General features: G+C 45.8%; 2 protein-coding genes across 3 annotated transcripts in view; one reads left to right on the top strand and one right to left on the bottom strand.

Annotated features, from left to right (window-relative positions):
* The window catches only part of Ciapin1 (cytokine induced apoptosis inhibitor 1), a 14,284-nt gene extending 5,295 nt beyond the window's left edge, over positions 1-8,989 (bottom strand). Inside the window, exons 1-6 of one of the 2 annotated variants that reach the window (XM_041650281.1) lie at positions 8,863-8,989; positions 4,499-4,684; positions 4,011-4,163; positions 3,774-3,850; positions 2,973-3,138; positions 698-768 (exon numbers count right to left, since the gene is read on the bottom strand). In XM_041650281.1, the coding sequence (XP_041506215.1) occupies positions 698-768; positions 2,973-3,138; positions 3,774-3,850; positions 4,011-4,163; positions 4,499-4,655 (624 nt within the window). In that variant the 5' untranslated portion in view covers positions 4,656-4,684; positions 8,863-8,989. The remainder of the gene's footprint in view (positions 1-697; positions 769-2,972; positions 3,139-3,773; positions 3,851-4,010; positions 4,164-4,498; positions 4,685-8,862) is intronic. The other variant, XM_041650282.1, reaches the window with a different exon arrangement.
* On the top strand, positions 8,964-26,934 carry Coq9 (coenzyme Q9). The gene is made up of 9 exons (XM_041650280.1): positions 8,964-9,110; positions 12,776-12,941; positions 16,262-16,397; positions 22,249-22,391; positions 22,610-22,694; positions 23,847-23,951; positions 25,100-25,255; positions 25,666-25,719; positions 26,169-26,934. The coding sequence occupies exons 1-9, from the start codon at positions 9,035-9,037 to the stop codon at positions 26,202-26,204; spliced, it is 957 nt and encodes a 318-aa protein (XP_041506214.1). The 5' UTR covers positions 8,964-9,034; the 3' UTR covers positions 26,205-26,934.

Below are 26,934 nucleotides of genomic sequence, written 5' to 3'. Positions count from 1 at the left end.
GGGCACCCAGACTAAGAATTCTGGGATGGGGAAAGGCAGAGAGAGCCAGTCGTAACACAGAAGGGGAAAAGGCAAGATGGGAATACCTTATTGAAAAAGGAACCAAGCCACGTAGGTAAACATAAGTAAGAATTATGGGTTAATTCAAGTTGTAAGAGCTAGTTAGCCTCAGCAATAGGCCAAACAGTTTATAGTTAATATAAGCCTTTGTGTGTTTCTTTGGGACTGAATGGTTGTGGGACTAGGCGGGACAGAAACTTCCATCTACATGGAAAAGATACTATAGAAATAAATTTAAAACGCTACTAATAAAAGATACCAAACTCAGGCACTGCTACATGCTGTGCTTTAACACATTCACACTTACAAATCTAAAGGCCACTCTCAGAGCTGGAGACATGGCTCAGTGGTTAAAGTACTTGCTGCTCTAGCAGAGAATGTGGGTTTGGTTTCCAGTACCCACTCAGCAGCTAATAACTACCTGTAACTTGACTCCAGTTCCAGGGGATCTAATACCCTCTTCTGGGCTTCAAGGGTACCAGGCATGCATACCGTGTACATACAGACAGACAAACACTCATACACACAAAATTAAAACAAAACAAAACAAAAATTTAAGGCCACTTTCACTACAGCTGTTCACACTCAATGTGAAGCCCGAGAGGGAGCAGTCAAGTGACTTTCACGGCCAACTCACCATGTCATCCTCCATGTCATTGGCTGAGAGAGTCCAGAGCTTAGCAGCAGCAGGATCCACAACGGGCTTCACTGAATCCAACATAAAAGAAAAAGAACTCTTTAAACAGTGAGAAGCAAACTACAAGCAAGCCTTAGCACCCGTGGAGACTAGAAGAGAAAGACGGACAGACAGAGGGGAGGCTCACACTCAGCGCCACACAGTCAAGTCTGCATTTGCTGCATGCCTGTTCTGTGCTTGCCAGTCCACCAGCGCCTCCATCATCTCACCTAAGCCTACTAAGAACTCTGTGAGCTGCCTGCCACCCTAGTTTTACAGCTGAGGGTAGATGAGGCTACAACCTCCATTCCACGCTGCCTTTCCTTATTACCTCACTTTACACCCCCGTAACATAGGTTTTGGCACGCCCCCTGTCTACAGCAGATAATTTAAGAATCAAATGAGAGAAGTATCAGCAACTTCAAAAATAGCAAAGATTTAGCCTCATGTGAGCCTGTTACATAAGAAAACACACTCTAGGCTGCTGGTGGACAGGTGAGCCAGTGACAGAACATTGTGCATCTGGGTCAGGACACCAGAAACAATCTAAGAGCCACAGGGCTGGGGGTTTAGAGGGGCACATCCTCAATAAGGCCTTTAGGGTCCGTACACCAACAGGGGTCATCACTGCCACAGCCGGAAGCTCAGAACGTCCACAAGGTCAACCGCTGACCTAAGTCGTCCCAACCTTCCAGGAACCATGAAATCAAAGGTCCAAATATTTCCTGAGACCAAGTTTAAGAACACAGGCCTCTAATTCCTGCCACTCAAAAGACAGAGAAGTGGGGACCAGAAATTGAGGTTAAAGTATTTCATAAAGATTGAGGCTAGCAGCCGGGCGGTGGTGGCGCACACCTGTAATCCCAGTACTCGGGAGGCAGAGGCAGGTGGATCTCTGTGAGTTCGAGACCAGCCTGGTCTACAAGAGCTAGTTCCAGGACAGGTTCCAAAACCACAGAGAAACCCTGTCTCGAAAAACCAAAAAAAAAAAAAAAAAAAAAAAAAAATTGAGGCTAGCTGGGTAGGGGTGGTACACACCTTTAATCCTAGTACTTGAGAGACAGAGGCAGGAGGATCTCTGTAAGTTCGAAGCCAGCCTGGTCTACAGAGTTAGTTCCAGGATAGTCAAGATTACACAAAGAAACCCTGTCTCAAAAAAATAGAAACAACAACATCAACAACAAAAAAGACTGGAGGCTAGATAGCAGAAGAATGCAGTATGGATATGGATATGCCGCAAACATCTATTACATCTCTGCATTCCTCACAGCCAAGAAACAACTGAGACAAAAGAAAGCAATCACAGCAAGGATGAGAGACGAGCAATGCATGCACACAAACGTGACGTAACTTTTGAGCAAAGAAACATGAGTTTTGTTTTTTAGCATTTCGACAGGAGGCATCCTGAAGGATGTTCCATCAAAATCAAACCAACAACACTGTGATTACAGCTGACAAAAACATTAAAATAGTATCTACAGGGGATGGTAGGAGCAAGGTACAATGATGCATATGAAAATGTCAAGACAAAAACATTTTTCTGTATGAATACATTGTGTATGAAAACGTTAACTCAAAAAGGCATGTTAAAAATGGCTGTTGCACACAGAAAAAATAAAACAATGTTTACAATTTTAAAATCCTTAAATATACAAAACATGCACAAATCAAACTAGCAAACAATCTTTAGAAATAAGTTCGTGACTTTACAGGCATAGGAAAAAAGCCCTAGCCAGGAGGTGGTGGCGCACGCCTTCAATCCTAGCACTTGGGAGGCAGAGGCAGATGATCTCTCGGAATGAGTTCCAGGCCAGCAAGGTCTACAGAGCAAGTTCCAGGACAGTCAGGGATACATAGAGAAAGCCTATTTCAATCCCTCCCAGTCAAAAAAGAAAAAGGAAAAGAAAAAAGCCCTGGAAACTGAACGAGAGACCCTGTGCACCATCAGCACCATAATGATGTCTCCTGAGAATAAACCCATCTTCCCAGAGCCTGAAGCAGCAACTGAACAAGAGACTCAGGCCTCCAAGATGAGGGGGCCTCAGCGCAGTAGGAAACAGCTACATATTATTACAGGTTTGAATACTAATAAGTCTAAGATAAACGCACAGGAAACACTCTGCAATTGGCAAATGACAGAAATGAAAGGACTAATCTAAGAATATTTAGATCATGGTTCAGTTTCTAACATGATCCTCAGGCGCACCCACATAGGATGTCCCCAGGCTAGCCTTACCTGAAGAAGTCTTCTTGTTGGTTAAAAGCTTAAGCTGGCTGGAAGAGCCCACTTCAAAGTTTGGCTTCTTGCCAGTGATATGAACTGCGAGCAGGCTGTCACTGTGGTAGCCCAGGTGTTCCTGGACAGACTGCACCTCCTCCGAGCTTAAGGACTCCCGTTGCAACTGCAATTGAAGATATCCATCGCATCAGTTCACGCTTCTCCAGCCACTATCTTGCCAAGCCGGCCTTGTGGCCAGCCTGGACAACATCCAACAGTGAGTCTGTCTCAGAAAAGAACTTAAGGCCCTGAATAGCATTTTAAAAAATCAGAAATATAACAATAACAGTTATCATGGAATAATACCTCTCCAAAACCAAGGAAATGCTAATATTTTTATGTTTAGCTTCTGGAGAAGAATACGGAAGTATAAATGCCTCTGCTTAACTCTACTCAATTGTCATAAACGCACAACACCGATCTGTAGTCTAGGGTCTAAGGGACAGTATTCCATTTAGGCCTACGGGTTGTGTACTGAGACGGGGAGAAGCAGCAAACCTTCTGTTCCCCTGAAGCACATCCACCACTGTTAAACAGTTCCAGGAAGACCAGTACCAGCCACTCAGAGTCTTCAGAAGGGATCTGCTCCCAAGGGCTTCTTCTTCAAGGCATCTCATATTTATCTCTCAGGTAGCAAGCTTCAAATTAGCTTCTAATTCTGTGCAGCACCTCTAACCTTACTTGCCCCCAGCTATATGGACAAACTCCATCCCCCAAGGTTTACATACCTGACAGGGACGACTATCTCTACACACCTACCTCTTTAACTTCCACAAGGCCAGAAAGAGTCAGGACGGAACACAGCTTAGAGGCGGTCTTCATTTTGTCATTGTTAACTGTCAAGGAAAACCCCCATTAATGGCGTCATAGTCAAAGCTGGGGAAAACTACTACAGAAATGCTTATCTCCAAGTGTCCCTCTGGCTCGGGGGACAACATGCACATGCAAAGACTCGGCTGTGCTAAACATCCACCTTCTGAGTAAAGACATCCTTACCTACAGTTGTCTCCACTGGTTCTTTCAGAAAAAGGCATCCCCCTGGCCGAAGGATTCGGGCCATCTCAGCCAGAACCTCAGCACTGTGCACAGAGGTGCTTCCTGGGACTACACCCGACAGAATAACGTCAAAGCTGGATTCTTTATGGGCAGCTGAAAAGAATAAGGAGCAGTTGCCTACCCAGGGAGCCACCTCCCAACCCTCCCACAGACCTCCCACAGAGGGTACAGTATCACCCCAGGAGAATAAAGTCCCTGATAGCAGCAGAAGGGGGCTAAGACTCTGTTCTGCCCCGGATCGCACTAATTCCTCAACCTCCGTAAGATTGGGGTAAGAAGTAAAAAAAGGAGATTTTTAGAATGAGGAACAGCCACCAAAGAAAAGAACATGCAGAAATTACCGACAACATGCCCAAGTGAGCTCAAAAAATGGGGTGACTGTCAAAACTCAAGTATGAGGAAGAGAAGAAAAGGCAGGCGGCACCTACACTGCAGCAGCTGGCTGAGGTTCTCTGCGAACACCTGGCCCTCGCTGCCAGTTAACCCTTGAAGATTATCCACCAGTTTTTTTAGGGCCTCCTTAGGAGATGACTTGTCCCAGAACACTGCCACAAGCTGGCCAGAGGAGATCCCAAACTCTGCCATTCCTGCAGTGCAGCCGGACCTAAAAGCTACTGGCAAGAGAAATCGAGACAACAGTGGAATTTAATCCCCAGGTTATCATCAAGTATGATTAGAATCATAACCTACTTCTAACAACCTCTGGCTGAGGATGCGTTATAGCTTGGTGTAAACCCTAAGATTCTCACTAAATGAACCTTCATCTCAAGGTTTCATAATCCCAACATTCCCTGACATGACAGGTAGACAAGACAGATATAGCAACGTCAAGAAAAGGGGATGAGAATCAAGTACAAAGGCTGGCAAGTCTGAGCTGACTATGAAACAAACAGGGCATTCATTAGGTAGAGGTGACTCACAGGGGAAGGCAATACACTGGCAGCTAGCCTAACCATAGTTATAGTTTTTAAAAAAGATATTTAAAATTTGCAAACTAAATACTTTTATTACTTATATTTCTTGACATTACTTATAAAAATTCAACTGCACCAAATCTACAGTGACCAACACTACTTTCAACATTTAACATTAGCCAGCCTCTTTGAAACACACCTTATACACACATTATCTCAAATTACCCTCAGAATAGCTGATATTAGGTTATTCCCAATGTACAGTTAAAGATCTGGGTCAGCCAACACTGTACACAACCAATATCGCGTGGGTAAAACAAAAGCTGGGACTCGAATCCAAACCTATGTAACTATGAAAGCATCCCACCCAGGTTACCTTTCTCTTCCCCCTGATATGCAAGTCTGCCCACTGTGAAGGAGGCCAAGGGATATCTGTCAGCTCCTCCTTCCTTAAACATTAATGCACCAAGTTTCCAGCTTCAAATACGGGAAACAAAGAAGCAGTGGCAGCAGACTCATGCTGAACACTTCTGACTTCTGCAGAGATGGCCAACTCTGTAAGAGTGACACCCCACACTCCCAGGCTGTACTTAGGTCACATGCCCTTATACTTCCCTTCTACAAAAACATCCAGGGGCAGCAGATGCACCAGCTGGTAAAAACACTTGTGGCCAAGCTTGATTATCTGAACTCAGTCTTCATGTACCACATGGAGAGAAAGAACCGACTTCTACAGGTTGTCCTGTGACCTCCACATGTGCAGGTGGGGTACAAATGGCCACACACACAAAATAAAACATAACTTATTTCATTTTCCTGTTACTTTTTTTTTTGCGGGGTGGGGGGGTCTCATCTAGCCCAGGCTGGCCTTGAACTTCTGATCCTGCCTCCTCTAATTCCCAAGTACTAGGATTACAGGTATGCAACATCATGCTTGGTTTGAAAACTGTTCACCTTTGTATCTAAAAACTATGACCTTTAACCAGAGTCACCTTTGCTTACACAGTGCTTTGTCATTTTAGAAAATGCTACTAATGGGGGGCTGGAGAGATGGCTCAGAGGTTAAGAGCATTGCCTGCTCTTCCAAAGGTTCTGAGTTCAATTCCCAGCAACCACATGGTGGCTCACAACCATCTGTAATGAGGTCTGGTGCCCTCTTCTGGCCTGCAGACATACACACAGACAGAATATTGTATACATAATAAATATTAAAAAAAAAAAAGAAAATGCTACTAATGGTTTTAATGTCTACAGCAAAATTGAAACCCTCAGCTGGCTAGATTCAACATCTGACTTCCACTCCAAAGTGACTCTCTCCCTACAGCACTCTCGCTCCACCACAGCTTTTGGCTAGTTTCTTCCTGCGAACACCAGCTCTGTGCTATCCTGACTCAGCACAAAGCCCAAGAGGACGCCACGTGGTTATCAGACAGGCAGGAGTCTTTGGTTCTTTAGTGTGGGATTTTAAATCCCTAAAAAGCACACCGTCAAGAATGAACAGCTTCTAACTGGCACATGACTTTGAGAAAGAAACCTTGCAAATCTCTCAATTGGGTAACATGGGACCAATCTCACATTTAAGAGCCTGCAGAGAAGACAGGAGTACTTTCTGCTAGGTAGCAAGTTATTAAAAATGAATAGCCTGAACATCTGTCCACTACTTGTTTCCTCAGGGACAGGACTGTGGCAAGTCAGCCTTTCTGAGTCTCCTTATCAATAAACAACCTCATGTTTTTACGACTGGTAAGAAACCCTGGAACAGCAAGCTATGTAAAGTGCTCAGCAGATGCTGATCCACAGAGCTCAATGAAATAATCCGCAGTTTGTCTTTGCTTCCAATAGTCTGGTAAAACCTCTCTCCTTACAGATGCTTGTGAGGGAAGAACGCAAAGCTTCCTTTCCATCCTTAGAACCCAGAGAGCCTCGCCTTTGACGTCCAGTACCAGTGGGACTGTGCCAGTAAGTTAGTGGAGTGTAAACAGAACATTCTTCTTCCCATAACAAGAGGGACTTCATGAGTAGATTAAACCTTAAACCTCCCCTCATCAATACACACACACACACCTACAGTTTTCAGTCAACCTTTCCTGAAAAGACAATTTTTTTAAGCTATAGAGCCAAAGTGTGACAATTTTGATCAGATTTTTTGTTAGTGTGGCAGATCTGTTTAAAAACAAAACCAGAACTATATATATAAAAAAATCCGGCGCCTAAGCCAGCATACTCAGGGGCTGTGACTCAGGGCTGTTTCACAACTTCAGAGCGGTGAAGTGGACGACAACGTCACATAATTGACCTTGTTTGTTAGATGCTTCTCCAGCTGACAGCAGCCACCCAAGGCTTTCCAAAAATGTTCCTAGCAGCCCCGTGTGGTGGTGTTCACCTTTAGTACCAGAACTTCCTAGACAAGGGCAGGCAGATCTTTGGGAGTTCAAGGCCAGTCTGGTCTACACATCAAGTTCAGCTATGCAGTGAGACCCTGTTTTAAAAAAAGTTACCAGCAGGCAGTAAGAACAAGAGCAAACATCTGACGACTGGAGATGGGCATATTTATGGGCACCCAACAAGCAGATTCTTAGGCTTGTGGTCCCATTGAAGAGGGCTGGATATGATACAATGCATTGTTGCAGGAGTCACTCATTAAGGATGGGGGGGTACAGTTCAGTGGTGTGTACCTAGCTAGTATGTATACGGTCCTGAGTTCAGACTTCAATACCACAAAATCAAACAAACACCAATTTAATAGCCGGAAATGGCGCTTGCCTGTAATCCCAGCCCTCTTAGGATACTGAAGAGGGATCCCGAGTTCTGAGGGCAGCCTGGACCCTTCAGTGAAACTAGTCTCAAGACCATTATCAGGACTCTGGGGACGGCTAGGTAACAAGCGAGCACAGGTCTTGAGTTGGAGTCCCAGAACCCACAGAAAAGCTGGATGTGTGGGCCATTGAGATGATTCAATGGGTAAGGGCACTTGCTATACAAGCCTGACAACCTGAGTTCAATCCTCAGAACCCAAGGAAGTAGAGGATTAACTCCTGAAAGTTCTCCTGACTTCCATTCTACACATGTCAAACCCGCATAAAATAATACTAAATAGAATATATGTATTTTTTTAAAGCTTATTTGGCCGGGTAAGTAATCCAGCACCGGGGAGCTGGAGAAGGGCAGACTGGCCAGCCAGTCCAGCCTTAACTGGTGAGCTTCAGGCCACTAGAGACCCTGTCACAAGGGAGGTGGCCACAGTCTGATGAAAAACAAACTTGTCCTCTGGCCTCCACATAAATGTTCCCTCCAGGATCATGACAATAAATACACACTATTTGCTCCTTCCCAGGGGGAGCAGCGAGTCGCTCAGGTCCCCCTCGGAAGACTGCAACCTGGACTCAGATACGCCAGACGCTAAGAAGCAAGCCTCTCCCAAACTTAAAAATGGTTTGTTAAAGCTAGATCCCTGGACCACAGGGTCAACTCTCCGGACAAAAGCCTGGATTCGTTTTATAAACAAGCATCCTAGATAAGTCGGAAATAAATGCCAAGCTCAAAGGGACAACCTGTGACTCCAGGTTCTCCCCAGCTTTCGTGCTTTCCGCCAGATGCCCTGAAGGAGACCCAAGGTCACCACAGATGGCTATGAGTAAACTGGCGATCTCGATGCCAGCTCCGGGTTTCAGGAGAAAAAGAGGCGGCAGAAGAGCCCCGGCGATAGGAATGCCGCCGCGGGAAGGGCCATGATGGTCACCGTGATCCCTCACACCGGCTTCCCCCAGGCAAGCCAATGACGGCGCGGGGAGCGGAAACGAGAGGACAGAGGACGAGAGTGGGCACGAGGAGGCCCGTTAGGCCCGATCGGGTACTCGAGCTGCCCAGAACGAGCTCACCTTCCTCCTACCCTGAATACCCGCTCCGCAGACGCCGGCTTCTCGTCTCCGGTCTCTCGCGGGAAGACGCGGCGCAGCACCCAGTCCTAGAAGGTAGACGCGGCCCCCCTCGCCTGACGGCGTGACGCTGCCCGGCACGTCGCCGCCGTCGGCGTGCGTGCCCACTTCCAAGATGGCGGCGACGGCAGCAGTGTCTGGCGTCCTCGGCCGGGTAGGCTGGAGGCTCCTGCAGCTGCGGTGCCTGCCCGGTGAGGTGACAACTGAGGCCGGGCGCGGGGGAGAGCGGGGAAGGAGAAGCTGCGCGAGCCTGGGCTTGGCATAGGGCGAGAAAGGCCATGGTGGGGGATAGCAAGGTAAAGGTGAAGGGCATCAGCGTGGAGCCCCTGGAGTCTCGAGTTGGGGAAAAAACAAAACCACTTAGTGGGTTTCGATCTCCTGACTGGAGCTGTGAGGGGCAAAAGCAACGGAGCAGGCCTGTCACCCCGGTTCCCCAGAGGTAATGGAGCTTCAGAGAGGGCTCGGTGTACCCAAGGTCACCGAGCTCGTCCGTTGCAGACGTGTTCTCAGTTCCGTTGCCATGGGCACTGGGCCAGCCTCGCTGGAGGGACAGATGGAACAGAGAACGTCCAGCCCGGTCTTTCCCCAGAGTCAGTCATTGCCACACCACGTCACTAAGTTGGTGACATTCTCTTACTATCATTGCTGCCGAATGTTCAGTATTTTTACTTCCACGTTAATCCAGACTTTTACTTTAAAAAGAAAACTTTGGACATTGTTATTAAGTGAAAAAGCAAAAATCACTGTCCATAAATAGAATATTTCCACACTAACACATTAACATAAGTATGCAACTAAAATTTCCGAGCTGCAGAGATTTCACAGCCATACTTTGGGAAACCCCTCACTTCATATTTTGTGGGTATTTGCTCTATTTTCTGTGCATATAACAAAATGCTGATTTTATGCATGGTGTTCTATGTTTCTTTCCATATTATTGTTTTCAGTGACTTCCTTTTTGTCAATTTTATCCTAAGTTTCAGACAAGGTATGTTTAGTAAAAATAATACCAGGGTCCAAGAAACTCAATCTTGGGTATTTAATCAAGAAATTGTGTCCACAAAACATTGAAGTGTATTCGCAGCACCTTTATAATGGTTGGACCCTGAAAAGCCAAACATTCCTCTTTTGTAGTTGCTGGGAATTGAACTCAGGACCTCTGGAAGTGCAGCCAGTACCCTTAACCTCTCAGCCATCTCTCCAACCCCGTGCTTTTCCTTCTTATTACAATTTTCTTTTTAAAATATGTGTAGTCCTGTCTCAATCTGAGCTATTTGGAAGACTGTCTCAAAATAATATAAGCTGATCTTTTGATATTTTGTGTGTACATGTTTAAAACAGGGTTTAACGAAGAGATTTTAATGTAGACTTGAGCACTAGGGTTAAGAGAAAAGAGGCACTCAAAAGAAAGACAGATCCAGGAACATGGGTTTTCAAAGAGTCACAGAAAGTAAAACATTCCCAAGTGTTCTTGTAGACTTCTCAAAGAGTTGCATAGGATGATCTTTTTAAAATATACTGATCTGGGAAGGTAGAGAGATGGCCCAGCAATTGAGAGTTCATACTGCTCTTGAGAAGGACCCAAGTTGGATTCCCAGCACACATGTTGGACAGCTCACAACCACCTGTAACTCCAGCTCCAGGGCATCTCATGCCTTCTTCATCCCCACACACAAACTGACACCAATGTGTGTATATATATATATATATATATATATATATATATATTTATTTTTTTTTAAAAAACTAAATAATGTCCTGGAGAGAAGGCTCAGTGGTTAAGAGCACTGGCAGGTCTTCCAGAGGACACAAGTTCAGTTTCTACCAATCATAGATCCAATATTCTCTTTTGGCCTCCATGGACACAGGCATTCACATGGTGCAGATACACACATGCAGGCAAAAGACTCATTAAAAAAAAAAAGTAAGACGTCTTTGAAAAAATACTAAGCAGGGCTTGGGAAATGGCTCATCATTAAGAGTGTGTGCTGTTTTTGCAGATACCCAGGGCTCACTTCCCAACCCCCTCTTCTCTCCTTGTGGTCATCAGGCAGACATGGGATACATATACATAGATGCAGGCAAAACACTCATACACATGAATAAATCTTTAAAAATTAGCCAAACGGTGGTGGTGCACACCTTTAATCCAAGCTAGTCTCTAAATTTGAGGTCAGCCTGGTTTACAGAGTGAATGCCAGGACATTCAGGTACACAGAGATACCCTGTCTTGACAAACAAACAAACAAAATTTTAAAATATATATGAAACAAAAGAAACTTCAGAGAAAAACATTAGAACATGTAGATTAAAGAAATCCAAGTACAAGCAAAAACTAACCTAGGATGTGAGTTTCAGAACAGAGGTATGGGAGCTGAAAAGGTGAGAGGGAATTTTCTGGGGTGATAGTAATGTCTACATAGGATTCATGTTATACAGGTGTATTTCTTTACATCGCTCACAGAATGATATATTTAAGATTTGTATATTTCATCATATATAAACAGTTCATAAAGGGACAGTAATCAGTGAGCTCGAGTAATACATGGACTGAAATGTTGGAGATGCAGAACCCTTGAGATCTGCACTAAATAATCAGAAATATGCTGGTGAAGAGCATATCTGTAGAAACTGGAGTGGATATCCAGATGTTCGCAATTCCTTCAGCTTGTATTCTGATGATAAAGTGTTGAGGAAGAAAAAATTAGTAAGGATTTTTACACAGGAGACACTGCTGATATTTCCTAAAGTAAGTTAGAGTGCTTGAGTGTGAGAACCAGAATTCTGGTCTTTAGAACCCACATAAAACACACATGTGGTGGTACATGCCTTTAATCTAGCACTAAGGAGTCAGAGAGGCATATTTCTGGGTGTTTGAGGCCAGCTTGGTCTCCATAGTGAGTTCAGGCTAGCCTGGTCTTCATACTGAGTGTCATTCTAGTCAGGACTCCATAGTGAGATCTTGTCTCAGAAACAAAACAAACAGAAAAATAAAAACTGAAAGAAAGAAAAGAAGCCCGGAGGTGGAGACCGGAGATCTCTAGTTCAAGCAGGCCAGCAAGACTAACCATATCAGTAAGCTCTGATTTTGTTGCAGAGACCCTATCAATCAATAAAGTGGAAGAAGAGATTGAGAATGATTCCCAAAACTGACCTCAAGCCTCCACATACTTGTGCATGCTCACCTATGTACGTACAAACAAGCACATGCACACAATACACACAAACATGCACACGCATACAATATACAAAAACATGATAAAGAAGGAAAAGAAATGCCATGTAAACACTTGGAATGTAGGCTTGTTATGTACATAGGTGTAGCATTTCATGTTTGAAGGGTACCTTAACATTGCCACCGAACAAGTTGAGATTAACACTCTTAATCTGTGGGGTTTTAAAAGCTGAATATTATGGAGCCAGCAAGATGGTTCAAACCTGGCAACCTGAGTTCCATTCCCAGAATGGATGTAAGGGTTAAAAAAGAAAGCCAACTCCACAAAGGAACCCTCTGAGCTCTAAGCGTGTGTCATTGAATGACTATCCATGTATGTCATGCACACACAGTAATAATTAAGACAATTATTTTAGTCTGTATACTGAGGGAAATGTTTTATAGAGCCATATAGCTGACCGGTGCTACAGACAGGCCAGTGAGACAGCTAGGTCTTCGGTTAACTGATTTACGTGTCTCAAGGCTTCTGTTTACAAGGTGTCTGTTGGGGACTCAACACTGGAATGAGTGCCTGCAGAGCGTTCCTACCGTGTACTTCCTCCTCACTTTTATCACCACTCTGGGTCTCAGACGGTGCTCCACGGTGAATGTCCCTGAACAACAGTCTTGTTTCTGTTTCAGTGGTCCGCTGCCAATCACCTCTGATGCCGCGTGCCCTCCACACTTCTGTGGGCTTGAGGTCTTCAGAAGAGCAGAAGCGGCAGCCTCCTCAGTCTTTTTCTCAGCAGCATTCTGAGACACCAGGGCCAGAAACACCCGGCTCAGAGTTTCCTCGTCAGCCCCCCAGGTAAGCATTAGTGTCCGGATCTACTCATTGCTGGCCACTTGGCATGCTTCAGAATGCAGCTTCCTCCTCACCAGCCCCTCCTTCTTCTTTCTATTCCCCTTCCCTCTTTCCTTTCTGGTAAGGTCTTGTGGAACTGGCGGGTCTTTAACTCTGCACCCCAGGCTGGTAGCCCTGATGGCCTCGAGCTCTGGGAATCCTCCAGCCCCAGTCTCCAAAGTGCTGGGATTGCAGGAGTCAGCTACTGTGCTTCGCTGTTTTCTGTTGTTTTTAGAAAATCTAAACACAGTGGAGAATACTTGAAGTCATACACAGAGATAACTCGTCTGACATAAAATTGCCTTTTAGAAGTTTCTATAAGCATTTTTTTTCTTTTAAGATGAGGTCTCTGTAGCCTAGGCAGATTGAGTTCAGCGATCTTCTGACTGAGTTTCCCAAGTACTAGGATTATAGATGTATGTATGCCTGTTCAACAGTAGATTCTTAGTGTCTTTTCACAGTTTGTGTTAAAAATAACATAGTAGTGGTATAACGTTCTGGTAATGAATGAACCAAAATGTATTTAGCCTGTCTTATGACTATTTAGACTCCATTGTTTGATAGGAGACATAATATGAAGAAACATGTATATCCTCTCTGTAGAGATGGGAACTTTGAAGAAGTAATCCCAATGACTAAAGTGTCTTAGTTAGGGTTTCTATTGTTATAAGAAAACACCATGAGCAAAAGCAAGTTGGGGGGTTTATTTGGCTTATACTTCCACGTCGTAGTCTATCATGGAAGGAAGTCCTACTCCAGCAGGGCAGGATCGTGGAGGCAGGAGCTGATGGCAGAGGCCATGTAGGAGTGTTTGCTTACTGGCTTGCTCCTCGTGGCTTGCTCAGCCTTGTTCATTATAGAATCCAGGATCACCAGCCCAGGGATGGCACCACCCACAGTGGGCTAGGCCCTCCCCCATCAATCAGTAGTTAAGAAAATGGCTTCCTACAGCTAGAACTTCTGAAGGCATTTCCTCAATTGAGGTCGTGTGTGTCCGTCTGTCGTCGTGGCCCCCCCCCCCCCCCCCCCCCCCCCCCCCCCCCCCCCCCCCCCCCCCCCGCGCGCGCGCTCTAGCTTGTATCAAGTTGACATAAAACTGGCCAGCACTGGAGTCTGGAGGAGGATCACAGGTTCAAGGCTTGCCTGGGATACAGAACTGTTAGGAGCATAGAGGCAAAAGATAAACACATTTAAAATTTCATTGCCTGTGTAGGGCAGACTTAGCTTTTACAAGGTAATAATAACTACATTTCCATTAGATATGGGTTTTTTGTTTGTTTGTTTGGTTGGTTGGTTGGTTTTGAGACAGGGTCTCTCTGTGTAGTTCTGACCGTCCTAGAACTGGTTATATAGAGCAGGCTGGCCTCAAATTCACAGAGATCCTCCTGCCTCTGTCTCCCGAGTGCATCTACAGCAGATCTGTTTTTCTTGTTAATCCTGCCACTGAAAATTGAACTTTCCACAATAGAGGATTAGAGTGTTCAATTTTCCTACCAAGTTTTGTTTGCTTGTTTTGAGACAAGGTCACTATGTAACCCTGGCTGAGCTGGAACTCTCCTTGTAGACTATGCTGGCCTACAACTCACAGAGATCCCCTACCTCTGCCTTCCTGAGTGCTAAAGGTATGTATGTCCATGCCTAGCCAAGTTTTACTAGTTTTTGTAAAGTACTTTATTTTTTATTTTATTTTATTTTGGTTTCTTGAGACAGAGTTTCTCTGTATAACAGCCCCAACTGTCCTGGAACTAGCTCTTGTAGACCAGGCTGGCCTCGAACTCAGAGATCCACCTGTCTCTGCCTCCCAAGTGCTGGAACTACCACTGCCTGGCTTTTTTTTTTTAATTTATTTATTTATTATTTATACAGTGATCTGTCTGCAGGCCAGAAGAGGGAACCAGATCAAACTACAGATGGTTGTGAGCCACCATATGGTTGCTGGGAATTGAACTCAGGTCCTCTGGAAGAGCAGCCAGTGCTCTTAACCTCTGAGCCATCTCTCCAGCCCCACCACCGCCTGGCTTTTAAAGTACTCTTTTAAAAAAAATTGTGTGTGTTGTGTGTCTGTTGTGGTATGTACACATGGGTGGGTACTGATGCCAAAAAGTGTGTGTGTCTGTCTGTGTCTGTTTGCCTTTTGTGGTATGTGCACATGGGTGCCAAAAAGGCCAGAACTGGGCATCAGACCCCCTAGTGCAGTGGTTCTCAGCCTTCCTAATGCTGTGACCCTTTAATACAGTTCCTCATGTTGTGGTGACCCCCAACCATAAAATTACTTTCATTACTATTTAGTAACTGTAATTTTGCTGCTGTTATTAATCATAATGTAAATATCTGTGTTTTCTGATGGTCTTAAGCCACCCCTGTGAAAGGGTCTCTCAGCCCTCAAAGGGTTGAGACCCACAGATGGAGAACTGCTGCTCTAGAGCTAAGTTACTGACAGTTGTGAGCTGCCCAGTGTGGGTTCTGGGAACCGAGCTCAGAAGCAGTAGTCAGTGCTCTTAACTGCTGAGATATTTTCCAGCCCTGTTATTTGATTGATCGATTGATTGATGATTGAGTGATTGATTTGAGACCCTGTCTCAAAACCAACCAAACAAACAAACAAAAAACCCATATCTAATGGAAATGTAGTTATTATTACCTTATAAAAGCTAAGTCTGCTCTACACAGGCAATGAAATTTTAAACGTGTTTATCTTTTACCTGAGACTGGCCTTAAACTCCAGGACTTCCTCCTGTCTCAACCTGCCATGTGCTGGGATTGCTGGCAGATATCTAGCTAAATACTTGCAACTCAATATTTTTTGAGGATTTATACCTATAAATAAAATAACCATTTTTCTTACTTTTTTGGAGTAACAGCCCAGTACAGACAGAAGAAAACCCTTTAAACACCATGTTGTAGCAGGAGTGGCCAACCTATGACTCTACAATGACTATGTCATCTATCAATATGTTTAGCCAGAGCCATAGCTCTCCTGGGGCATAGGTAGCCTATGGGCCCAGGTTGGACCCACTTGTCTAAGGATGATAAGCAGAAACCTAGGCTGGGACAGGGCCATTGTCTTCTTATCATAAAAACTCAAATTCCTGGACACTTTCTTCCTGTGGGAGGAGGGCAAGGATGATAGGATTTGAACCTTGTTGGTATTAAAACATCCATACTAAGCAGAAGTAAAGCCCCTCCTAACATGCCTATAGGAGACCCATCCTTTCTTTCCTGCTGGGCTCGTTCTGATGCCAGGCTGTAGACAGTGAGATGATGTGTGCTGGGCTCTGTATCAGGTACACAGACCAGAGTGGAGAGGAGGAAGAGGACCACGAGAGTGAGGAGCAGCTACAGCATCGCATCTTGACAGCAGCCCTGGAGTTTGTGCCTGCGCATGGCTGGACTGCAGAGGCCATTGCGGAAGGAGCCCAGGTGGGTAGAGGTGAGGTGGGGCAGCAGACCCAGGTGAACCCAGAGTCAGAACCACAGACGTTCTGCTTTCTTCCAGTCTTTGCTCATAGCTTCACAGTCACAGGATTGTCTGGGTTATCTTTGACTTTCTTCCCCATAGGATAGAAATGGCTTGCTATGTAGTACAGGCTGGCCTGGAACTCGCATAGATATATATAGATAGAAGTTAGAGGAGGAGGGTCTTGTCTTCTGTGATGTGGGTCTCAGTGATTGAATTCAGGTGGTCCAGCCTTGACAACCTGGGGCCTTTCTGTGCTAAGCCATCTTGATAGCTCCTATTTTTTCTTTTCTTTTCTTTTTTTTTTTTAAATTTAGAGACAGGGTCTTACTGTGTAGCCTGGGCCAGTCTGGAACTCACTAAGTAGACAAGGCCAGCCTCAGACTTGCAGTGGCCCTGTTGACTCTGCCTCCAAAATACTAGGATTGCATAATTAAGCAATGCAGCATAAACAAATGTAACACACCTTTACATAGTTAAAGTAATATTCTGCAGCATAAACAAATGTAGCACATCTTTACGTGGTTAAAGTAATATTCTGCAGATAAACAAATGTAACACACCTTTACGTAGTTAAAGTAACATTCTGCAGCATAAACAAATGTAACACATCTTTGCCTAGTTAAAATAATATTCCACAGCATTTCCTTCATTACATCTGAATATAATTCTTTTTTTTAATATTTATTTATTATGTATACAATATTCTGTCTGTGTGTATGTCTGCAGGCCAGAAGAGGGCACCAGACCCCATTACAGATGGTTGTGAGCCACCATGTGTTTGCTGGGAATTGAACTCAGGACCTTTGGAAGAGCAGGCAATGCTCTTAACCTCTGAGCCATCTCTCCAGCCCCTGAATATAATTCTTTTGTATATACTTAACAGAATTTCTTTATCCATCCATCTGGTAATGGGCATATCAGGACTAGATCCATATCCTGACTACTGAGAGTAATATAGCGATAAACATAAATGTGTGATTTTTCTCTGTGAACACTAACTTAGACTCCTTGAGGTATACACCATTGTGTAGTATAGCTAGATCACATGGTAGTTCCTTTTTAGTATTTTGGGAACTTCCATACTTATTTCCACAGTGCCTATACTAGTTTACATTGCCACCAGCAGTGTCTGAAGTTCCACCGTCTTTATCGACTCATGCCTGTAATCCCAGGTCTTGAGAGGCAAAGGCAGGGATATCACCACAAGGTTGAGGCCCGTGAACTACACAGTTCCAGGCCAGCTACAGTTTCATAGTGAAGTCCTCTCCAAATTTCTCTTGCATGTCCTTGACATCATTTCTTGTCACTTGTTTTCTTGAAGCTAGCCATCTTGACCAGGGTAGGGTGGACTCTCAAAGCAATTTTTTGTTTGTTTGTTTTTAAAGTAGTCTGATGTTGGCTAGACTGGCCTCAGAGTTGTATATATCTGAGGTTGGCCTTGAACTCCAAACTACTGACTGATCTTCCTACATTCATCTTCCAAGAACTCAGATTGTAGATTGTGCATGCCCAGCCCTCAAAGCAGTTTTAAATAAAAATTTATTATTATTATTATTATGAGAGTGAGTATGTGTGTGTGTATGTGTATATATGTCACTTGGAGGGCATTGGATCTCTTGGAGCCAGAGGCAGAGGAGATTGTGAGCCGAGCAGTGTGGGTGCTAGGAACTGAACTGGAGAAAAGAGCAAGCTCTCTTAACCACTAGGCATCTCCCCAGCCCTCAAAACTTCTCCGGTAGTTAAGAATATTTTTCAAGTATTTATTGATTGTCTGTGTTTTTCTCATGAGGACTTTGTATTCAGTTCATTAATGTATTTACTGATTGCATGGTTTGTTTTTTGTTTAATTTTGGGGGGGTTGTTTCATTTCGTCTTGTTTGTGCCGGCTTTGTGTTTATTGCCACAGCTGCACCCAGGCCCCGCAGAGGGGTTCTGCGGACTTGCTACCTATCTCCAGCTTCTTGCCTGGGAGCCTTGGTGCATGGCGCCTTGTCTTTCTGTCCTAGCTTCTGATGTTTGAGAGCACAGAATACATACCTTCTCGAGCCCAGGTCCAGAGGCTTGTCCTTGAAGAATTTAAGGTTTTCTTTCTCCTCTGCCTTGCGTGCTGGGATTGAGGGTCTGTGCTACCACACCCTGATCATCCAGACTGTAGTTGATGACTGCGACAGATTTGCAGGCAACTTAGAGTTTGATGAGCCAGGATTTTTTGCCGTTTGTCACGTCATCTTAGTGACATGTAGCTGTGACAGCCCTATCTTCCGATGTCCCAGCATTTCATCAGCGCCTCCTTGCCAAGAAGGCACCAGTCCCTCCTCGTAGCCATGGCTGAATTGGCGGTAGTGTTACTGCCCACTCTGAGTGAAGGAGCTGGAGTTCTTTAGAGATGCTAAGTATTATCGGTTGCATGTCTTTAGCAAAGATTTCCTCGCAGACTGTCTCTTCACTCTGATGATTGTTTCCTTTGCTATACCAAGGCTTTTTAATTTGATAGAATCCTGTCTGTCAATTGTCTGATTGTCTCCTGTGTTGTTGGACCTTTTTAGAAAGTCCTTGCCTATGTCTGTGTGTCGAAGTGCCTTGTCTGTCTTCAATACCCAGTAAACATTATTCACTGTCCTGGACAGATGAAGCTGTATAGTAGTAAACTTTAAGGTGGATACATAGCTCCAGAGATTGGTCCATCCGCTGGCCTTAGGCTTAATGTTGTTAAGTTTGACAGCTGTTCTGATTCTATGCAGAAACTAGGGGCAGGGATATACTTCTTCCCGCGCTTCACTATCTGGGCCTAGCATTTTGTCTTCTGTACTGTTTGGTTTGTTTCCATCCATCCCTCCTCCAGGCTGGAGGTATCGAGCCTGTATAATGGTTCTGCACCAGAGGAGCAAGGAGGACTGCAGATGGCTGTTTGAGTATTGTAGCGTGTGTGGATGTGAGTGTATGCAAGAGCATAAAGCGCAGAGAATCCCACTTTATGTGGTGCCTTACACCGCTAACCCCAGCATGTGGGACTTTGAGGCAGGAGGACTGCTGCAAGTTTGAGGGCTGCCTGGGCTATGTATTGAGAGCCCATCAAGAGAAGGGCTAGAGAGGAAGGGAGGGTATGGGAGTAGCTCTGGGTTAGAGCATCTCGGTACTGGAGAGAGAACAAAAGATATCCTCCACAGCTAGCAATCAGCTATTATAGTGATTGCTATTGGGGTCCTGCGTCAGAAGTCAGAGGGAAGGGGCTGTGACACTGAGGAAGTAGAGAAGACTGTGTCAAGCACAGAAGCAGGATGGAGGTTGAGCATGGGGGAAAAATGAAGCACAAGAGATGGTGGAGATAATAGAAGGCGGCAGGCAAAATCAAAACCATGAGATTCCTAAGGCAAGAGTTGCAAGATCTGGAAAACGGGTGGAAGGACTGGCCTTACACATTATTGGAGAAGATAGCGTTGCGTTATCCCCCCCCCCCGTGTGTGTGTGTGTGAGAGAGAGAAAGAGAGAGACATGGTCTCTCCATATAGCCTGACTATCCTGGAATTCATTATGTAGACTAGAATAGTCTCAAACTCACTGGGTTTAGTTTCTAAACATTAAGGGAATTCCCACAGAATGGCTTTTGATTTCTTTTCAGAGTACATGTGATAGCTTGGGGAACATAAGGTTGGTAAGGAATAGGAGGAAGCAGAAATTTCTGGGGGAGGGAACAAATTGATAGAGATTTCACAAATGAGAGAGAAATTAATAGGATTGTTTGGAAAAATTGAACGAAACGGTACCCTCTGTTAACTGGCTTTTCCTCTTACCTTCTTTCATACCGAGTACATGATAACCATAGACTGCCGACTCAGTTTGTGGGTGAAAACTGTAAGCTTCAGTTTCCTGGTTTGTGAACTATAGCCACAACCTGTCCCGCTAGTACGCGGAGGCGGTGAGATGGCGTGTGTAATGTGTGCAGCGGCCTGCAGTCATTCACGTCAGCACTGCTGCTCTCTCCTTCATGGCCCTGCTCGCCTACAGAAGAGAGGCAGTTCCCCTGCCCTGCAGGAGGAAGTCATAGTAACATACTTTTGTTCCTTTCCTGCTGTCTGTTCCTGTTCCTGTCTCCAGTAGATGCTCAACAGTATGGATCAGGAAAACAAAGGCTGTCTCTGACTTGTTTAGCACCTCAGTGGTTCTAATGGAAAGAAGTGTGTTTAAACATCTGACAGGAGCTTGGGCTGTAGCTTGGTGGCCGAATGCTGGTTTACTGTGCGCAGACCCTAGGTTTGATCCCCACCCTACAAAAGTAATTGAATGATTGAAAGACAGAACCTATCAGGCCCACTGTGCTGGAGCTCTGGGTGAAGGGAGCATGTCAGGAAGAGAGTATTCTCTCTGAGCAGAGTTGGCTAGAGCCCCGGGTTCAGTGCTACAGCTCAGCTCTAACTGGCCTATGATAGAAAGGGGTATTTTGACCCTTGTAATGAAGGAAAGTCCAGAAGGAGCCTGGTCCAGTGTCACAGTCGGTGTTACTATGATGTGTTCACCAGGGGGGATCATCGCATGGTTTTTTTTGGGCTCCTTTGCAGCAGGCTCCCATGCGGGCTGAAGTGGAGCAGCAGTCCAGTAGAAAGAGGACTGTCCCTCCCGTGATGCTTAGTTTTTAGTTGCCAACTTTCCACAACCTAGAGTCACCTGAGAATCCTTGACTGAGAAATTGATCTAAATCAGGTTGGCCTGTGGGCATGCCTCTGGGGGATTGTCTGGATTATTAATTGAGGTGAATGTGAACGGCACCATTTCATGAGATGAGCTCTTCACTGTAAGTGCAGAGAAAGCTCTCTGGGCACTAAGCAACATCAAACAAGCAACTAGAGTGGGTAGACCTGTCTCTCTCTGCTCTAGACTGTAGATGTGAAAAGACTAGCTACTTGAGTTCTTGTATATAAAACCTGGAATAGGAAGCCAAATAAACTCTTTCTTCCCATGTTGCTCTGGGTTTTTTTGTTTTGTTTGTTTGATTGTTTTGTTTTTTGTTTTTTTTTTTGGTTTTTTCGAGACGGGGTTTTATCTGTGGTTTTGGAGCCTGTCCTGGAACTAACTCTTGTAGACCAGGCTGGTCTCGAACTCACAGAGATCCGCCTGCCTCTGCCTCCCGAGTGCTGGGATTAAAGGCGTGCGCCACCACCGCCCGGCTTGATTGGTTTTTTTAAATATTTATTTATTATGTATACAATATTCTATCTGCATGTATGCCTAAAGAGGGCACCAAACCTCATTACAGATGGTTGTGAGCCACCATGTGGTTGCTGGGAATTGAACTCAGGACCTTCGGAAGAGCAGGCAATGCTCTTAACTGCTGAGCCATCTCTCCAGCCTCCATGTTTGATTGTTTTTTACAGACAGCGTTTCTCTGTGTAACCCAGCCTGCCCTGGAACTTGATCTGTAGACCAGGCTGGCCTCAAACTCAGAGACCCGCCTGTCTTTGCCTCCAGAGTGCTGGGGTATTGTCACAGCAACAAAAATGAAACTAGAACCTTTCCATACTAAGCAAAATTCCTAAGGTAGATTCCTGATTTCTGTATTTGGTCATGCACCCACCTCCCCCGCCCCCCCCCCTCCCCCAGCCAGGCACTGAACTCCAGCATGCAAGCCTGGAGCCATGCCATGCATAAACTAAAGGGCTCGGTGGACCAGTGCTGGTCCCTAAAATCACATGAGCTCAGAGCGAGAGCCAGGGGTCTCCGCTGAAAATGCAGTCCCTGTTAAGGAAAGAGGTGTTGTGATAATTGTGCTTTCAGCCCCAATATGCTTACTCACTTTTTCTGCTGTCTCTCCTATAGTCCTTGGGTCTCTCCAGCGCAGCAGCCAGCATGTTTGGGAGTGACGGCAGTGAGCTGATTCTGCACTTTGTTACCCAGTGCAATGCTCGCCTTACCCACATACTGGAAGAGGAGCAGAAGCTGGTGCAGTTGGGCCAGGCAGAGTAAGTCGCAGCATGGAGTGGGCCTCTTGCCCTAGCAATTGTCCCCCAGGATGCGGATACAAGAAACACCAAGAGAGCAGTGCTAATACCCTGCAGCTTAGATGGGTCTGCAATCAGCAGCCTGAGTGACAGTTTTCCTCAGGCGCTGCTGGGACTGAGTAGGCAGTGTTGCCCCTGCTTTTGAGCTAGTGACATACTGTTTTCTTTCCCTCTTCCAGGAAGAGGAAGACAGACCAGTTCCTGAGGGATGCAGTGGAAACCAGACTGAGAATGCTGATCCCCTACATTGAGCACTGGCCCCGGGTACACAGTCCATGTTAAAGTTCCAGAGCAACAGTAATGATATCCCACCCCCACCCCCTCACCATGTACACTGCTGAGAAGCTAGTTCATGAGTCTTTACCATAGGGCCAGGAAAGCCTAGCACACTTGGCAGAGCTCGGTTACTGCTAGGGCGCACCATAGGGAGCGACTTCAAGATCCTGGACCTGTGAGTGGCCATGCATACTAGTTCATATCACAGGTAGACCCAGTAGCCTGAGTGTGCCATCAGGTCTTCAAGGAGGAGCAGTCTTCCTTGAGCAAGGTCAGAACAGTCAGGAGCTTGTATCAGCCATCTTTACTCATTGAGTGTTGTCGTGTTTCAGGTCTTGAGTACTAGGCTTCTTGGTGTATTGCTAGGGTAATGCTTGCCAAAGGAGTATTCATTCCAAGGACTGCCTCCATTTTTCTCCTTTCTGAAGCATGTCACAGTGTGGCCTTTTTCTGAGTTAAAAATTACATCAACAACGAGGATGACTCAAGCACCCAGTATCCTATGTCCAGCTGGAAGACTTGAGTGTGTGACCTTGGTCAGCCAGCTGACAGACTTTGACCACCTAGAGCTCATAAAGCCCGAGCAGAGCAGTACTGGGTGTCAGCTGCCTGCCTCAGTCAGCACACTGCTGCCTTCTGGGCCCTTTGCTAGTGAACACTTTCCCGCTAGTGAAGGACCTCTCGCCAGCCCAGAGGATTATAGAGTTGGTAAAGTGTCGAGAGCTTGTTCTGTCGGGCCTGGAGAAGCTGGTATTTGCTATAAGGGAGACTCTCAGATTGGTTCTGGCACTAGTGTCAACTGGGAAGATTTGTTTTTGTGGAAACAGGAATCTACTGTGACTGAATGAGGTACCCTTTCCATCCTTGCTTCCAGGACTCTTGTACATGAGTGACCCCTTCAGCTGTCAGTATTCCCAGTTTCAAATGTTGGCCCGGAGACTCTAATTAGGTCTTCTTAGGACAAAACCATGCCCCTGGCCCCATCACCTCTAGTCAGGGTTTCTTGCTGCTACATCCACCCATAATGGGTTTCAAAGAGCAAGAACTAGACTGTCCTCTGTGACACCCCCCCCCCCATGTGAGTCCTGTGTGTGCTGCCATTTCCTGCATGCAGTACCTCCTCTGTCATTTGTTCTTCAGGCCCTCAGCATCCTCCTGCTTCCTCACAACATCCCGCCCAGCCTGAACTTGCTCACCACCATGGTGGATGACATGTGGCACTATGCTGGGGACCAGTCCACTGATGTGAGTATTTTCTGTAGGCCCATAGCTTGCTAGCAAAGGCTTGGGCCAGGTGTTTCTTGAAGTTTGTGAAATTTCTTTGATGAAAAGTCTGGAAGGGCAGCAGTGTTATTCCCATCTCAGGAAGAAAGGTCTTTGATGAGCCAGAGTGACATGTGGATCATTGTCATCTGGTGACCAGCATTTGAGCATGAACCATTGACTCTCCCTCCCACTTGTGGAGGGGGCACAGACCTTGGGGCCTTATGACAGGGCTGCTCTATCATAACCATTTCCCCTCAGTCTCCTGAGACATAGATTCTGCATCAGATTCCCCCGTGTCTTCATTTGCTGAGACTGACTTTGAGACACTGCTTTTCAAAGAAACTCCTCCCCCATCTTGACCCATTTTGCTGAGAGATCAATAAGCCTCTATAAGGAGGCACCAGGAAGAATATAACTTGTTAAATGCTTCCATATTTCTGGTGGGATATTAAAATATATATACACCTTCATAAAGGAAATTAAAATGTAATAGTACTTTGAAGTCTCAGGGATGGCAAGGTGCACAGATACATCCTCCCTCCATACTTGTAACGAAGTGCTTTAATAAACTTTCTCTGTGTGGGAATATACCACCAACAGAGATGGTGGAAAACAAAATTAGAGAGCAAAGAAATTAAAGGAATAAAGCACTGGGTAGCTGAGCTAGTCCTCTGAAGAGCAATTTCCAGAGCTGGCAGAAGTCACCGGGGACTCGAACTCTCAGCTTCATCCAGATGTTATAACCTGTCCCTGATCCTGCGGCAGCCCTCCCCATGTGGTTTAGTCGTGACTGTTGGATTGTAGACCCTCCCCAGGACTCGGCACTTCACCAGTCAAATCACCTTGGCTGCTGGTTAAATCCTGGTTCCTAGTGTTTAATTCACACTCTCTAACTCTCAGCCTAGGAGGTTGGGACCAGGAGCTTACAGTTTTCATCTCACAGACAGCTTTGATGCCCAGCCAAGTTCAGAGCAGTAGTGGTGTCCAGAGGGCCATGTGTGTCAGTGAGAGAGAGGGGAAATGAGGAGGGAGCCTGGGAGTCCCTGAGGTCTTAAGTGAGAAAAACCCAGGACTTCCTTTGCGCACAGAGCAGTGATTTCCTGCCTGCTGGGTGGGTCTCTCTGCAGTTTAACTGGTACACCCGCCGTGCGGTGCTGGCTGGCATCTACAACACAACAGAGCTGGTGATGATGCAGGACTCCTCCCCGGACTTTGAAGATACTTGGCGTTTCCTGGAAAACCGGATTAATGATGCAATGAACATGGGTCACACAGCTAAGCAGGTAATTGGGGACTGGACATTTGGAAATCCTTTTCAGTAGGCACACCCTGTTGGCCGAAAACCACACGTGATCACCTGGCTGTTCTCTTGCTTCCTGTTCTTAACTGACAGTCCCAAAGGCCTCCCCAAAGAGGCTGGCAGTTTTTTCCTCATGCTAGCCCTTAAAAGTCTACTGTCTGTCAGGTGGTGGTGGTGCACGCCTTTAATTCCAGCACTCAGGCAAAAGCAGGTGGATCTCTGTGAGTTTGAGGCTGTCTGCTCCGTCTGTGCCCGAGTTGTTCGTAGGCTCTTTTCCAGTACATTAATCCATCTTGACTCCACTGTCGGGCTTGTAGGCTTCCTCAGTTGTCCTTTCTGTTTCCCCTTTGAGCTCACTCGGGCTTAACAGAATCTGACCCAGACCCCTCTTAGGTGAAGTCCACTGGAGAAGCACTGGTGCAAGGACTGATGGGTGCAGCGGTCACGGTAAGTCCTGCCCAGTTCACCACTGCCTGCCTCCCACTCCACTCTGGTCCTGGGCTGTTTGTAACATGTCAACCCAAATAGCTTTGGCTTGCAAGCTGCATAAAGCTGATCTTGGTTTAGTCTTGGTATCTTATTCTCAAATGAATACCCCACCCCGTCTTTGCTGGCATCAAGAAACAGTTGCTAGAGCTTGGTTGGAGAGGCAGTACAAACCTGTATTCCATCACTCATTATGCTGAGGCAGGAGGATAAAAAGTTCCAGGCCAGCTTGGCTATATGACAAGCTTTCTCAAAAAAGAAAAAAAAAATCACTTCTGCCTCTGAGTCCCCAGAATGCTTGAATCTGTGTCATAATTGTACCTACTACCTTGAATAACCCAGGGATTCCCATTGTAGCCTTAGAGGTAAGACAAGCCTCACCACTCTCTCTGTTTCTGTCCCTGTGTTAGCTCAAGAACCTAACAGGTCTAAACCAGCGCCGATGAGAGAAAGGGGAACCCACGTACCTGGAAGGAGCAGCAGTACATATGACGGGCTTTGACAAGATGCACCATCCATCAAACAAGATGTTAACGAGAACACAGGGAGGAACTTGGAGTTACGATGATAGCCATGAGGCCGGAAATCACAGTGCACTTGCTCCTGTTCTAATCTGGTATCGGGCCACTTCTTCAGTTCCTAATACCAGACCTGGCCCCCGATGCCTTTCTGCATTGCAACTGTGTGACTGAAAAATGAGACTTAAATCCAAGCTTTCAAGCCACAGAAACTTGGCATGACTCTGCCGTAGTCTCAGGCATCTTGATTATGCCTTGACCTTAGAACTGCTCTCTGGGAGCTGGGCATGGTAACCTATATTCTCACCACTCAGGGGACTGCCACAGCAGGATTGAGAGTTCAAAGCCAGGCTTGTCTCAAACAAAATCTGAGAAAAGTTCTTAGGAGCTCACAGCCAGGGACAGAAACCACCACACAGCAGCAGCTCCTCCCCAGTGCAGGACAGACAGTGTGCTCACAGAGGTATTTGCTACTGACCATTGCTCGTCTGGGTCCCCTCAGAAAGCTGCCTCCCCTGAGACAGGTGCCTTCTGGACAGTCATGCTGAACCTGGCCAGAAATGTGATCCCAGGCCTGGCATCACAGATACCAGAATGTATCACAAGGTCACTAGTGTATTTAGAATCTGTAAAAATAATAAATATGTTTGAAACAATA

Source organism: Microtus oregoni, unplaced genomic scaffold (assembly GCF_018167655.1).
Source record: "Microtus oregoni isolate MIOR12 unplaced genomic scaffold, Mior012 000004F_ref0000308, whole genome shotgun sequence".
Taxonomy (NCBI): Eukaryota; Metazoa; Chordata; class Mammalia; order Rodentia; family Cricetidae; genus Microtus; species Microtus oregoni.
The sequence above is the reverse complement of the archived record's forward strand: the minus strand, read 5'-3'. Positions and strand labels throughout refer to the sequence as shown.

Coding starts and splice junctions, on each gene's coding strand:
- Coq9 (XM_041650280.1), top strand. CDS start 9,035: ATGGCGGCGACGGCAGCAGTGTCTGGCGTCCTCGGCCGGGTAGGCTGG. Junction 22,392..22,609: donor GTGCAGTTGGGCCAGGCAGA/GTAAGTCGCAGC, acceptor TCCCTCTTCCAG/GAAGAGGAAGACAGACCAGT. Junction 22,695..23,846: donor ACATTGAGCACTGGCCCCGG/GTACACAGTCCA, acceptor TTTGTTCTTCAG/GCCCTCAGCATCCTCCTGCT.